General features: G+C 41.2%; 1 protein-coding gene across 1 annotated transcript; it reads right to left on the bottom strand.

The window, feature by feature from the left end:
* Positions 1 to 293: 293 nt before the first annotated feature.
* Positions 294 to 4886, bottom strand: LOC115748062 (auxin response factor 9-like). The gene is made up of 14 exons (XM_030684438.2): positions 4352 to 4886; positions 4098 to 4222; positions 3846 to 3941; positions 3454 to 3510; positions 3209 to 3361; positions 3035 to 3119; positions 2824 to 2914; positions 2553 to 2717; positions 2348 to 2461; positions 2179 to 2251; positions 1909 to 2059; positions 1196 to 1806; positions 921 to 1108; positions 294 to 819 (listed from the first exon to the last, which is right to left on the bottom strand). The coding sequence occupies exons 1-14, from the start codon at positions 4371 to 4373 to the stop codon at positions 681 to 683; spliced, it is 2070 nt and encodes a 689-aa protein (XP_030540298.1). The 5' UTR covers positions 4374 to 4886; the 3' UTR covers positions 294 to 680.
* Positions 4887 to 14731: the final 9845 nt, after the last annotated feature.

Raw genomic sequence — 14731 nt, 5'->3', positions numbered from 1 at the left:
CGCATGTAATGAGATTGATTCCTTCCAAGGGTATTTTCTCACAATGACATAACTGCCTATGGGACTCATTTCATCTTTTGGCCACGCAAAGTACAAATTACACTAGGGTCCAAAGTAGAATTGAAGTACAAACAAAGAGGAGACCCTCCCGGAACGAGGCCAACAACCAAGACTGCCAACATAAGATCCTTCAAGCGACGATGACAGATCGATTCTTTTACGGACAGCCGAAAGCAGGATAATGTACATCAAAAGAAAATAAAAAGACAAACAGAATCGACAAAACTAATCTTAGAAAACTATGCAGTCACTAACAAAGATCATCGTACTGCCATAGACATATTTACAAGTACAAAGAGACGAGAGACCCCACGTCAATCTCAACCCGGGGAAGAAATTGAAAGTATTCACAGACTCTAGCGCTTAACTCTTTTGCATTAACTCCCTCCAGCCCTCGAGCTCACTTTACTTAATGAGGTTCCTTTTGGAAGTCAGCAGCTCCCTAAAAACGAGCTTACAGATGTCCAGTTACATTACTGTTCAAACTAACATCATCCCTCCAAATAAATGTAAACCAGTTCCTTTTGTATGAACAAATCGAAGAACAAAACGGAATGACGACTTGAAAAGAAAGCGACGAGGAGAGAGAGAGAGAGAGAGCCAGAGAGAGCCCTGTCGATTCAGTTATCTGCTGAATCTGAGCTTATTATGGCGCCTTCCCCTTGTACCGAGGATACGGGGAGCTTGCTTTTGGCGCTCATCTTCTTCACATCCTGGCTCGAGCATATGAAAATCCTTTTCACCATGTTACAGAACTCCCTGAAAAAACCAAAATGGCACAAGCAATTCAAGTCAAATAGAAGCCATACGGGGAAACTTCCGCACCAAGTTGAAATTGGATAGCTCAGTAGAATGCTTACGGCCAGGGATCGTCACCCATGAGCATCATATCTCCTTCATCATCAGTAAAGACAATCTCCCACTTATCTCGTGGTCGAAGCTGTCCTTTGAGGTCAAACATCTCTTCTAGCTCATCTATCAGTTGACTGTACCCTTCCAACATGGTCAAGTCCACGGCCCGACCTACGGCAATTCCTTGCATTTGAACCTTCATAAAACATGAATCCACCTTTGAGATTGAATTTTTGAGACCGACGAAGGGCATGAACTCAGTCTGATTTTATTTAAGACATACCTTTGTACGACTTCTAGTGGAGCAACTTTGCTTAGTCTGAGTCTCTTTCCCTGGATTCTGCAACTGTCCTTGTTTTACTTCCTCAGAAGCCTTCTGAAGATCACATTTCTGATCAGAATCAGCTGTCGACAAGGGGGTTTGAACATGTCCTTCAGTTGTAGCAGTTGATACACACATAGATTGAAGGGGTGCCTTGTCCGAAGGAGGTGAACTTGAAGAGTGGTTAATCAGATCAATACCAAACAATCGGCAACTAGAAGTTGTCTCAACTTTTTTACCGTCCTCAACTGGGTTGGGCATTGGTTCCTTGTTCAAGCTTGATGGATGCGTTTTCGATTGCCTGCAGGGCACAGGCAAAGCAGAGACGCTCTTGCTGTCATCCACTGCATCAGGTAGAATATTTTGAGAAACACTTAAGCATGGAGAAGGCAGCCATCCCCCTTCTGTTTGAGCCCTTGTTATAGAACTGCTGGTGCTGTTGACATCTGCCAACTTGTAATTCCACAAAAAACGGCCATCACTACTTTTTCCCTCATCAGTAACTCTCAGTTCTTTCAGATCATGGGTCTGTGTATATCCAGAATTCCAGATAGCAGACGCAGCAGTAGCATCTAGAACACCAAGTGACATTGAGGATGTCAGAATGCAACCTTAATATGTAGCATCAAACTGACAGATTGAACCACATAGTACAGCAAAACAATATATCCAACCTGCAGGGACTTCAGAGGATGGACGGGGCCTCTTGTTCTTCACTGCTGTTGATTGAGGGATGCTTGCAGGCACAGAAGCCACAAAGGGTTCAATTTCCCAGGGTGATACCCTGTCAGGTCTTGGGATAGATGCATGTTCATCCCATTGAACCTGAGGACGAAAGATAATTGTGATAAGATTATCTCCCGATAGTGATCTACTTTTTCCCCACACAAAAAAAAAAGGAACAAAAAATAAAAAATAATTAAAAAAACAGAACAAAGCAGTACTCTCAATGATCGCCATCTTGAATCGGTCCATTGAGGTGAGAAATCTTCCACCCCGACTATTGTACCAGAAAACCTAATGGAACAAAACACATGGGACATATAAAACACAAGAAAAAATACAATTGAATCTCAAGGAACTTTAAGAACGGCCGTTCTTATATTCCAATACCTTCTCTCCGGAGAATCCTCGCCCTCAAATCTCATCTTGAATCTCATTCCAACTGTGAATTTATTGTTAACAGCTTCCAAATATTTGTTCAAGCTTATGATGAACTGACTAGTCCTGAATAGAAAGGGCAAGTGTTTTTATCAAAAGTGTGATTCAGCAGGAACAGTCATACACTCATAAAGGACATTAATTTGGCGCATCAAACCTTGGCTTGTAATAAACCACAAACATAGTTTGAGTCGAGACAGCATGAGAGGCAGTTGCAAGAACTCCAAGGTGCATGCTCTGACTCGAAATCACTGAGGAAGGCATACTGCTCTGCTGACGAGCAACTCGTCTCACTCCAACGCGCAATTCGCCATTGTCCCCCCTATCACATCAAATACTGATCTTTAACTTCCAGGACAAAGAGCAAAAAAGTTCCCGGATAGGGCAGGAAAACTGGTGTCTAAACAGAAAATCATAAGGTGAAACACCTTAAGAACACAAACGAGTCACCAGCAACCAATCTCTTCGATGTGACAAACGAACTCCATCCCGTAGTAAGCAAATGCCTTCGCGGTTGACCTATCCAGTTTCAGGCCAGAATAAAAACACAAGTGACACCTTTTAGCATCAGTCCGTTCAATACCAAACATAAGATATAAAAGTCACTTCATGTGGAAAAGGATTGAGTGAGCTACACACCTCTGAATATATGCTTAAATTTCCATTCATATCCATGAAGATCCCTGGCAGCTAACTCCTGGGTTGGGGTCGACTGGGTCATGTCCTGATGAAGACAGGGAGATAAGGCCCAAATGACAAGACCAAACAAAAGTTTGAAGAAAGCCTGGTCGTTCAAGTTTCGCAATCCATTACCAATGGGGGAAGGCATTCGGTCGCATGTTTCCTGAGGACAGAAAAGCCACCATGTGTGCTGGTATCTGAGGCAGTTAGAACCTTGCAGAAAGAATGAACTCTCGGTCTTGGAGGTTCTGGAGAGCGTGGATCAGGACTGGTATGCTCTGTTTGCTAAATAAGAGATAACAAACACAAATTATTCGAGTTCATCACAATATGCAATCACAACCTTAGGGAAAACATCTAAGGACATGGAACCTTACATTTCCTTCTGGAAGTAGAGTAATCTGTGCATAAACCTCATCTGTTTCTTGCTCTGCCTGAAAATAAACAAGAAAACAAACCTGTTACTATCAAAGCTTTCCAAGAGCTCAACCAATGCGACCTTTTGTCGTCAAGAATTCCAATTGCAAGGCAAAAACCTTGCCGTGAAGCAACTAATACAGTTCCTCTCCCCCTATTGGAAAATCGAAACCCTACTGCCACCAAATTTGACGAGTGCCTCTGGGAGTTTATCATGACCATAAATATAAATAACGAATGCTGAAATGTGGCTTGCCTCAGTGGAAGTTCTTAAACCAAGCAAATTACCCAATAAAGGAAGAAACAAGAACATTAATTCTCACGAAAACAATGAAGATTTGAAGAAGCATACCAGGAGCCGAACGTGCATGACATGGCAAAGAATTTTGGAAGCGAGACTAAAAAGCGGAATCCTCTGATTCAGTTCCTGATTTGTCGATGCCTCAAGCTGCAAATCCACAGAAATGGCAACCAAAAACACTCAATTCCCACTACCCAAAAAGAAGCAGCATCCACACATGGAAACAAACTCGAGCAACGAAGAAAGCAGACAAATGAAATTATTCTCAACCCGATCTAACATTTTTGAACCGAAATCACTCACTTGCTCCATGTGTCCCTGTGGAAAGTAGTAGACCCTGTCTCCTCGGCAAGGGACGTCGACCAGCGGGCCCGCACAGGCCTTCCACAGCTCGTTATAGAGCTCATCTCGTCCCCCACCTCCACAACCTATCATCGTCGGAAACAGAAGCCAAAGAAGGGAAAAAGAACAAAGCTCCTCACGTTTTCCTCCCAAAACCAACAGAGAACGCGAGAAAAAGACAGAGGAGGACGAGAAAAACTCAAAAGCAAACTCACCTTCAGCTCGATCCGGCATCATCTGAGCCCTGCCTGAGTGAACGGGTCCGAAGCTGTACCTCCGCCGGCGACGAAATCACAGACGAAAGGTCCAAAAGCTAGCTCCGTCCGCACGGAGAGACCGCCCTCCTTGTGTAACCGCAACAATCGCCGCGAAAATAATGACGCCCAAAGCTCACAGCTCGCGAACTGTAAATGCGATTCGCCTCCTTCGCGGGAGAGAGAAAACAAAACAAAAAAACGTAACGCCGGAGAAACACCCCAGCAGCACCGTCCTCTCGGCAACCCCGACGGCCGTTACAACCCGCACCGCCGCCGCCGCCGCCTCCTCTGCGGAGCTCGCCAGCACCAGACCAAAAGCACCTCCCTCGCCCTCTCCCTCTGGTTTCTCTCTCTAGCGCCTCTCTCTCTTGCTGGAAGAGAAATGAATCACAGAGAAAACGCCGTTCGAGAGAATCAAAACGAAACCGCTTTGCTCGACTTATTATACGCAAAAAGCTTCTCCTCCCCACTTTACCTCGCCCTCTCTCTCTCTCTCTCTCTCTCTGCGCGTGTTGTGTGCATTGTTGTGCGATGCCATTGGTTAACTCTCTGTTTGCCCCTGCGCGACGCTAACCGCGGTTTAACCGGAGGGACGGGTTAACGCTCACGGCGACGGTAACGGAAAGGTACAGTAACGGACCGGGGGGTCGATTTTATTTTTTAGTGGAGTTTCGATTAGTTAATGAGTGTGCTGGGTGTTGGGAGGCCTGTACGGACGGGGGCATCGGGATGGGATCGGAGGTGGTCCCGGATAAACGGAGTCCGTCGCCGTCGGGTCGCCGTTAAGGAGGGCCGTCCCTTGTGTTGTCTGCTTCGAAGCAGGCAACACGGTTGGCTAGAGTTACACCGGCAGAATTTTGGGGGACTCTTTTCTTTCTTTCTTTTTTTCTCTTCTTTCCTTTTTATTCGGCGAGGTTTTTCTTTTTCCTTTTTATTCATCGGGTCTCATAGTTTGACCCCCGCATTGACCGGATATTACAGGTCGTGCCACTGTCCTCGCTGGGCGGTGACTAATGAAGAGTCCTTTCGCAGTCCCCTCGGAAATAGGGATGTTGGATTTTGTTTATGTGTTGATGGAATTCTCCTTCTTAATAAATTTCACATTATTTATGGGTGACTAAAGTGTAATAGACTTCGACCCAAAAATAAAAGTGTAATCAACAAAACTCAAAGTATTGCTTATTTACCGTCCAACAATTTTAAATTGTAATGAACAAAACTCATCTAGTCCTCCCGAATGATAATTACTAAGGGTTAATGCCATCGTAAATTTCAAATCGACAGATCCAAGCAACATTTATCATTTATACCTTTTCATGTCACAAAATTCTTAAACTGATGCGCACGTACCATATTTACCCATAAGTAATTTTTGCACGACAAATATTCACAAATCACGAAAATCTTAAATAGAGAAATCTTCACAAATATACTAATGTGGCCTTAAGAAGGCCCTCGAATTTCAGAGATATGCTAGAACCCATAATTTTTTGCAATACGAACATTGGTTTGGGAGGTAAAAGTGGCACGAGGTATCAGTCTAGCATTTTTTCTTAAGCGAAAAAAAAAAAACTTTGAGATAAATGTTGGACCGAGGAAATCCAATTTGGAATTATTAATAGTGTCAACCCTAATTATAATAATCTTTGATAACTAGTGTCAACACAAGAGGAGAAATGACTTGAGAGCCGTGCACGTGCAAATCATTTTTCACGTACGTGGTTGAGGGGAGGCCTCCCCCTCGACCGGAAACACGCACCACAGCTAAAAAGATTACCCGGTCAAAACCGATCTACGAGCAAGTCATGTGGAGAACTGGCGGCGGCTCGACACATCGGCGAATCGTGTCGTCCTTCCGAACGGTCAAATCGTCGGAACTATTCCCGCGTCCCACGAGAATCGCGACGATCATACCAAAAGTTTTTTTCTGAATTTTTTTTTTTTTTTTGCCCTTTTCACACCTCGATATAAAAGTCCTGTCCCCAAGCAAAGGGTTCCTCCGCTGGGGTGGAAACTGTATAGTCAGTGGAGGACTCTGTTTGTCCGAACCCCAATGTCCCCACAGGATTAGTGGTCCAGGGGAGCCCACGTCATCGGGACGTCACCTGGCGATCCCACGTGGTTAGGTCGGAAGCGGGGTCTGGGGACCACGTGTCAGCACCGTTAGCTCCCCTGCGACGCAGCAGCACTGTAGCAAAACTCCCCTCCCTTCCCCCTCTCTCTTTTTTTTTTATATTTTCTCCTTTTTTTTTTTTTTTTTTTGGTCTGAAATTTTGGGGAGGGGGTGATGGTGACGTGTCCGGACGTACAGGAAATGATGACCCGAGAACTGAGCAGGGCTTGCTCGGTAGGTGCTGCTGCTGCGATGCACATGCGGTTGTGGGGGGGCGGACAGACGATGATCGGACAGAGGTCAGGCTGCAATGATTACGTACTCGCATCGTGTTATCCTCTCGGTCCACGTTGGTTTCAAATTCGAACTTGTGAGTAATTAGAGGGCCGACGTTACATAAACAATCGAAAAGTAGTTGTTAAGCAGTCTATTAAGAAATTAGGAAAAAAATTCAAATAAGAAATTAAAGTATCCTCATTATTTTTCAAGTAATGATCTGAAGTCTAATTTCAAATAAAAATTTGAAGTGCCTTCATTATCTCAAATAAATGCCAAAAGTGAATTTTACCTTGAATGTGAAACTAAAATTGTCATAATAGTCTTGAATAAAAACCTAATCTTATGATAGTTTAGTCTTTTACTTTTAGTTTATTTTTGTCCTTTTTTATTTCTTCTTTTTTTTATTTTTGCTGTTGCCTGGCCTCCAAAGTTGCCTGGCAAGGGCCTGGGCGAGGCGATCCTCGTTAATAAACCCTTTGTAACATACACCGTCACTCTAACCCTTTTGAACGTTTTGTGATAAACTGATAGCGCAATATATGAATCAGCAATATTTTAGAACATAAAAGATTACAAATGAAAATCATCCCACAGTCGTTGAGTTCTTGACTTGATGACATTCACAATGAATTATGGTCAATGGTTCAAATTAGATAGTCATCCGATAGTCATAATTACATATTAAATCTGAATAAAGAACTACATTAAGTTACAAAGGGTGCATAATGCTGAGTAAAATAGAAATGTATATACCTTTCTGTTTGAAAATCAATAACCTAATACCCGTATATAGAATTTAGAATACCCAAATTTGAATCGAATTCACATACCTTGTTTGGCAAGCCACCATCTTGAATCGATTAATACGCAAGAAGTCGTATGAATCCCTTATTAATGTTGCCTGCACGGACTATCCAACCATATTCTAGCTCGAATCCAATATGAAATGATCGCAAAATTGTATTCGGGATGTCTAACATTTTTTCATGGATTTCATTTGCTTTACAACAATTTATTTTTCACAAACTAAAACACTACACCATTAATGTTAGCTAGCCTTTATAACAATTCCAAGGGCTGATATCACAAAAATCACAAAGTGGTATTCCCATTTCACAGTTATCCCAAACCGATTTTCTTGTCATGAAAAATTTCAAACTGATGTACTCGTGCCACATGCCCCAAACTAATTTGATGTCACAAAAAATTTGAAACCACTATACCGGCGGCACATTTGTCCCAAACTTATTTTTGTGTGACAAAAAATCTAAAAAATCAGCCTAGTTAAAATGTTTCTTATCACATCAATATCTGTTAAGTATCTTGTTCCAAAGTCCAACCTTATTAACATGTGATTAAGCCATTTTTTCCTGCTGCTGATTAATTCAATTATAAAAAACCTCTGGACACTTCTTACCTGTTAGCCTCACTTCTCTTATCTCAAACTCAAATCATTAGCTTTCGACATACTTGAGAGTTTTTGTACGAAATTTTTGTCCATACAAAAAGTTTGGGGTAAATATGATATAGATATGATGATTTAGGATTTTCCGTGATAAAATTTAGTTTGGGGTAAATGCGGCACGTGCGTACCAGTTTGGAAATTTTAGTGATATTAACTCAATTTCCATTATTGACTTTAATAGATAAGTTTAGTGAGAAAAATACTTACACAATTAGGAAGATATGAGAGAGAGAGAGAGAGAGAGAGAGAGAGAGAGAGAGCCCACTAGCCAAAGATTGTACTCATGTAGAAATGTATTAAGGAAAAGCACTAACCTAATCAAAGATTCTGGTCCGATGGAACAGTTGACATGTCCAAGCTTATTTTAATTTTATCAATTTAATTCTAACTTTTTTTTACAATTTGCCAATATACTTATTTTGACTAATTTTGATCGGAAATCACTTACATGTCGGTTGTACCACATATGATGGCCGGTGTCACAACGACATTTTTCGCCAAAATTATTGGAAGGATTATATTAACAAATGGTTAAAATATTTAACACCAAATTTGGCGAAGTCGCAAAGTTTATATGATTGCATTCACCGTCATCTAACGACTTCGAGACTTTCTCGGACAACTTTCTCGGCTTATTTAAGGCATCATATCGATGATCAAATCACCCATCTCGTCCAACCCCAACAGTACGGTCGTGGTTTTGTAAATGCACGTTATAAGGTCGGCTAAGGACTGCACACACCCTGGCAGATTGGCTGAGCCCCCCCAGACGAAATTATTTCCTTATTCTCGTCAGACATTATTGCGGTGATGAGTTGTAGAAACCAGTGAAAAGCGAACAGGTCTGGCGAAGGACGAAGCCTTTTTTTTCCTCCTTTTCCTTCCTCGTTCCTGGAAGACAGCATAAAGGCGGTCGCCATTTGTTTAAGAACCTAACTTTTACCTAAATTAGTCGGTTAATTTAATGAAAAACGAATTGATTAACCCTACGGTTTGTGCTCTAGCTTTGTACCTTTACGACATTGTATAGCAATCCCGGCGTCCCCAATGAGGAATGTCCAAGATGCTTGCTTACCCATGAGCCGATGCTTTTGTTCTCCATCGACCGACGATTATATCGTATTCTCATTCCATTCCGATATAATAGTTTATGTGGTAATCATAGAATAACGCTCCGAATTCGCGATGGAAATTCTCTCAATTGGTAATCCGCATCCCGATCTTATCAACGCCGGCATATGCGTCGATGGACACGAGCGTCGTTAAATGGTGATTCTTCATGTTCAGAAAAAGGCATGGTTACGTCGAATCAGAGCCGTACTCAACCTAGAACCGATCATGACGACATCAATTGTAAGTAAATTAAGGACCGACTTTTGGTCACCTAATGTGAATTTTTTGTCCATAAATGACGGGGCATCACATTTGTAAAGAAAACTAGGTAAGCATGACCCATCTCTGTTGAGTCCCCGTCAACCATGGCTTTCCACTTAATAATTTAATTTAATTTTTTTTTTTGGGTTCTAGTGGGGGGGTGTGGATGAGCATCTTTCTCTCAAACTTAGGTACTAAAAAAACCCTTTGGAGTGCTTTTTAACGAGAGGAGGGGGAAATAGGGAGAGGGGGAACAAAAGGACAAACCAATCAGGGTTTGGATTAGTGAGGGTTCGTATGTCCCTGGTGCATAATTAGGACAAATTGATAAATTTGTTAAGCACAGCTTTATGGGCCGACACGTGTCCCTTTTGCTAACGATAGGTGAACCGTGCTTTCTAGTTTTTTTAGCAGCATTTTGGCCTTTGCCTCCTCTCAAGAGTCGGTACTACAATTGCCACTGCGCATGATCTGAAATTGGATGAGAGGTTCTGGTGGGAGACGGTTATTCAACGATTCCTTGTTTCTCACTTTTGCTTTGCTTTCGGGTTTTGTTTGGTTAATAGAAAGTGAGGACTCTGCATTGACAAAGAAAGAAAAATAATAATAATTTAGAGAGGAGGCGAGACAGCTTCATCTTATCCCGAACAAGTTATGACGTGAGCGATAGAGAAATCTTTAGATTGGAAAAGAGCATGGACAGAGAATGTACATGCGAAGCTTCACTTAGTTACGCGGTCAATGCAAAACAGAGCAAGTTGATCGAGGAGGATGATGAAATGCACCTTCACTATTCGTCGATACAGGAAGGAACAGAAATCACGAAGTGCGCGCACGCGGGTCTTGACCCCTCGCGCGTGAAATAAGTCGGGGGCAGAACTCGACTCTCGTACCATGAGAATGATGTCTAGATTTTTCGTGTCCGTCCTAATAAACTAATCAGTGGACCTAAACATCCTCAACTGTTGACGTAACGCACGAGGTAGCATTAAAGTCCCGGCTAATTTTGGAAGCGGCGGAGGAGAACATTTAAAACCTCGTCATAATCATCTTTTATTGTCTTTTGATTCGGTTAATTTGAGGAGGGCATTGTTTTACACGGTGGCAGTTTTTTGGCCGGTTGGCATACGAAAAGACCATTTTCTTTTTTTATTTGTTTATTTAAACTGAAGGGAAGTGGCTGACCCTGACCGGTTTCCGCCCTCCCAGCCCGGCCTGACCTCACCCACCAAGAGACAATGCCTCAATAGTCCCCCCACCAACCCTTCAATTTGAACGGCCACGATCCAATCTCTCTCGCTCTCGCTCTCGCCCCCGTGCCACACAGAATTGTCTCTCCCTGGCGTCGCCGTTCGGTGCAAAGAAGCCGACGTCGTTTCTTTTACATTTCAAGAAAGATGCTGCAATTTTGGACAATTACACGTGTGTGACAGTTCGCGTGCGCACGTGTGGCGATAGTTATGTACGTTAGATATTCACGTTCCTTTGGGGGCTTGTAAAGCAATGTCAAATCAAAATACCTAACAAGCATTAACTCTCTCTATAAAAGAGGTGATTAGATATCGAGGTTCGAACGGTTGATGGACTTGGAATTCAGATAATCATCGTGGCATGAATATTACATTAGATTGTGCAAATATTCAAACCGTTCGTGTCCACGTCAGAATACTCTTTTCCCCTAAGGCTCCATTTGATTCACGGACGAGCGCTTCGAAAAATATTTTTCTATAATCGATCACTTGCATTGCTTGAAATAATTTGTCAACGAAATAAAAATTCATTACCAACAACAAATTGTGTCTACAATTCGCTAAGACAATGAAAGTATCTATTGTTCACTTATTTTTGTAAGCGATATGAGTGATCATTTATTAAAATATATTTTTTAAATAACTCATTTTCGCTAAACAAGCGGATGCCAATGCTGAGAGGATTTTCTGAAAAGTACTAAACCTATTGTACGGGGGCCAATCTAGTCCAAAATTTTTCAATTTGATCAATTTAGTCTAGAGGTGAACAAATCGGACTAATCGTACTGGGTACTACTCGGACTAGTGGTCCGGTTCCCGGTTCTAAAGGGTGGTGGTTTCCGGCTCATGGTTTTAATATTGGAATTGGTGGCCGGGTGATCTGGTTTTCGGTTCCAGGGTTATAAGACCGGACCGATTGTTTTTATTTTTACTTTTTTAAAGTAACCCTAAATGTAATATTGCATGTTCCCAATTCCAACAGTCCCTTGTTGTTTAAACATTCATTTACGTTCACTGACCATCTCCTTTTTTCTTGTCATGAATGGGTTGGCTGCCTAATTGGTTTGGTGGAGTTAATGCATTGCGGTAGTTTATCAGTATAGCCAAATCTTATGCATTGTATGTCTCAACCATTTTGTTCTGAAATTATATGTAATTGAGAGACTCAAGTCCTACGTAAGGTACGAAAGATGCTGTGTAGTGAAGTATGGCTAAAGAGTTGAGAGTCATATTCCCAGAAGATGATGTTTTAACCGGTTCCATTAGATCACCTGTGTCTGGTCCGGTCAGGTTCTCTTCTCGAGTCTATCGGTCCAGTTCACGGTCCTAAAAATTGAGAACCGGATCGGATTGGAAACTACTCGCCCCTTAATTTAGTCCTAAACGTTTTGACGATGTTACAATGTAATCCTTCCGGCAAAATTTTGGTAGAAAACCGTTGACACCCTACGCAGCAAGGCCGACGTTGACATGGACAATCTTACAATTTTCGTCAATCCACAATGGAAAAAGAAAAGGAATAGAATAAAACAAAAAAATTACAAAATATTTTAAAAATTTTACAAAAGTTGTTTACATTAGCAATTTCCAGCAAAAAATTGGCCATAAGGACTATATTGAAAAATTTTCATAAGATTTAGAACTCAATTGACCAAATTAAAATGTTTAGGACTAAATTGGCCGCTGTATAGTAGGTCTACGATTTTTGAATCCTTCTTTATGGTGATTGTAGCCGAGAGGAGCTCACAAGCATATATCACAATCCAGTTTGACATAATGATGCATGAAAAGTATATATGACCTACATCAATATTATTGTCTGAAACAAAGAGGACCTTCTACTTTTAAGAGATCTCACTTAATTTGTCCTTCTTCTTTTTTTCCAAATCCTTAATTATTTATTCTGCATTTTTCCTATTTTTGAATAAATGTGTTAATTGCTAATTCTCTTTTACTTCTCACGCGGTTCGATCTTAGAATTTGAATTTTTTTTATCCGACAACAATCTTCTTAGAAGATTTCAAAATTTGAAACGTCTTTTCTCTTTTTACAAACATTTTTCTGATAATTTCTTATTGTTGTACATTCTATCAACAGCTTATTTCCATTAACAATTTCTAATAAGGTGGTTTTGCTTAATTACAAAAGATGTCCTTGATTTTTCCATCCTTAATTCTTTCGTTGAGACCTATTATTATAAACCAACCCATTAATCACCCGTCAAAAAGATCAAAGCGGTTGGAGAAATGCGTACCAATCATCCACTAATTCAAAAGATGATAGCCACGCACAAATTATGTTCCCCTTCTCTATTAATAATTAAGGAGATGACAACTACCCATGATGTCTTGTTAGGTCCCTTAGGATAGTTGCTGCCACTACGTGCTAAGTGTTAACTACCCGCACGCTTGCACATAGTGCATACATGGAGCTCGAGTGCGCATTTGCTAGTATATATAAGTAACGTAATGCCAATACGAGGTTGATCCATGACATCGAGTGGATATGCGATGACACAATTTTCAAAGGGCAGGACCAGAGATAGCCCAAAAGAGAAAAAAAAAAGGAATAAGTATCAAAGATATAATAGAATGAGAAAGGTTATGTAACGATCCAATTAAATTCTCAATAATCTATTCTATCCAACGACTAGTCAATGAGAAAGAACAAATTAGTTACCCCAAGATAACGTTTACCATAAAAAGCAAAAAGAAAGTTGAATAGGTTATTTGATTGATTGACATTTGAAAAAGAACAATTACCATTACCAGTGTTCAATAAGTTGGGCATCTTGTAATGGAAACATCGAATATATGGAAAGAATTTTAAGATCTCGACATCGTAACTATGCCTATGACAGCGATAACGAATTTTATCGTCCTCTCACCGAATTTTTATAGTTTGATTAATCCGTCAACATCTTACCATAAATCAAGCCACCAATGCTCTAAAAAGATACCCAAAAAAAAAAAAAAGTTTGATTGTAATAGTAACCAAGAGAAGAAAAGAGGTGGGAGGACCATTCCAAAAGGCAAGTCGTAAACCCATGGAAAAAACAAAAGCGAGGGGGGGTTAAAGTGGGAGCGTGTGTGCAAGTGTGCACTCTATGATTGGGAGAACTCATGACAAAATGAGTGCACTTCCCCATGTGGAGACCAATTTGGATGGTGTTCCTTGGCTTTTGCCCTAATTACTCTCTTCCCCAAAACTAAACAAAAGCCCCCCCAGAATTTGCAGCTGAAAACATTCCCCCCTTTCCCCTCAAATTTCTACCCAAGTCAAAGCCATTTTCAGCATCTTTCTCCCTAAACCCATTACTCTGTTGGGGTATAGCCTACAAAAAAAAAACCACTAAACTAATTGCCATTAGGGTTTCCATTATTTGAGGCTCAAAGCTAATCCCCCCCTCCCACCCTCCAAAATTTTAAATGTTCTTCAACCCTTTTGTGTTGGAATCCATGTGAAGACAATCATGGTGACATTATACTATGTTTAATCTCTTTCTCTCTTCTAATTTTTTGTTGTTTTTATGTGGGTGGGCTTTTGAGTTCGTTTCTTCCTTGTAAAGCATGTCCAAGAATGGATCAATGAAAGGGAGAGGTGGGCGTACAAATTTTAGGGTTTGGAAGTGGCATTTTGGTCCCCTCCTCCTCCTTGGGGAGAGAACAAGTTTGACTCTCCTTTTGACCTGAATTTGAGGCTCTCAATCCCCCGTCGGATCGTCCACGTCAGAGGCTTCGTTTTTGGGTGCTTGTGCTGATGTGGACTTCTTTGTCCAAAGTCCAAAAATCTTAAGAGTTCAACTGGACCCCTAATTTCATACCCCCTTTGTCTTCGTATAATTAAAAGGGTCGAAA

The sequence above is a fragment of the Rhodamnia argentea genome, chromosome 3 (assembly GCF_020921035.1).
Source record: "Rhodamnia argentea isolate NSW1041297 chromosome 3, ASM2092103v1, whole genome shotgun sequence".
Lineage (NCBI taxonomy): Eukaryota > Viridiplantae > Streptophyta > Magnoliopsida > Myrtales > Myrtaceae > Rhodamnia > Rhodamnia argentea.
The sequence above is the reverse complement of the archived record's forward strand: the minus strand, read 5'-3'. Positions and strand labels throughout refer to the sequence as shown.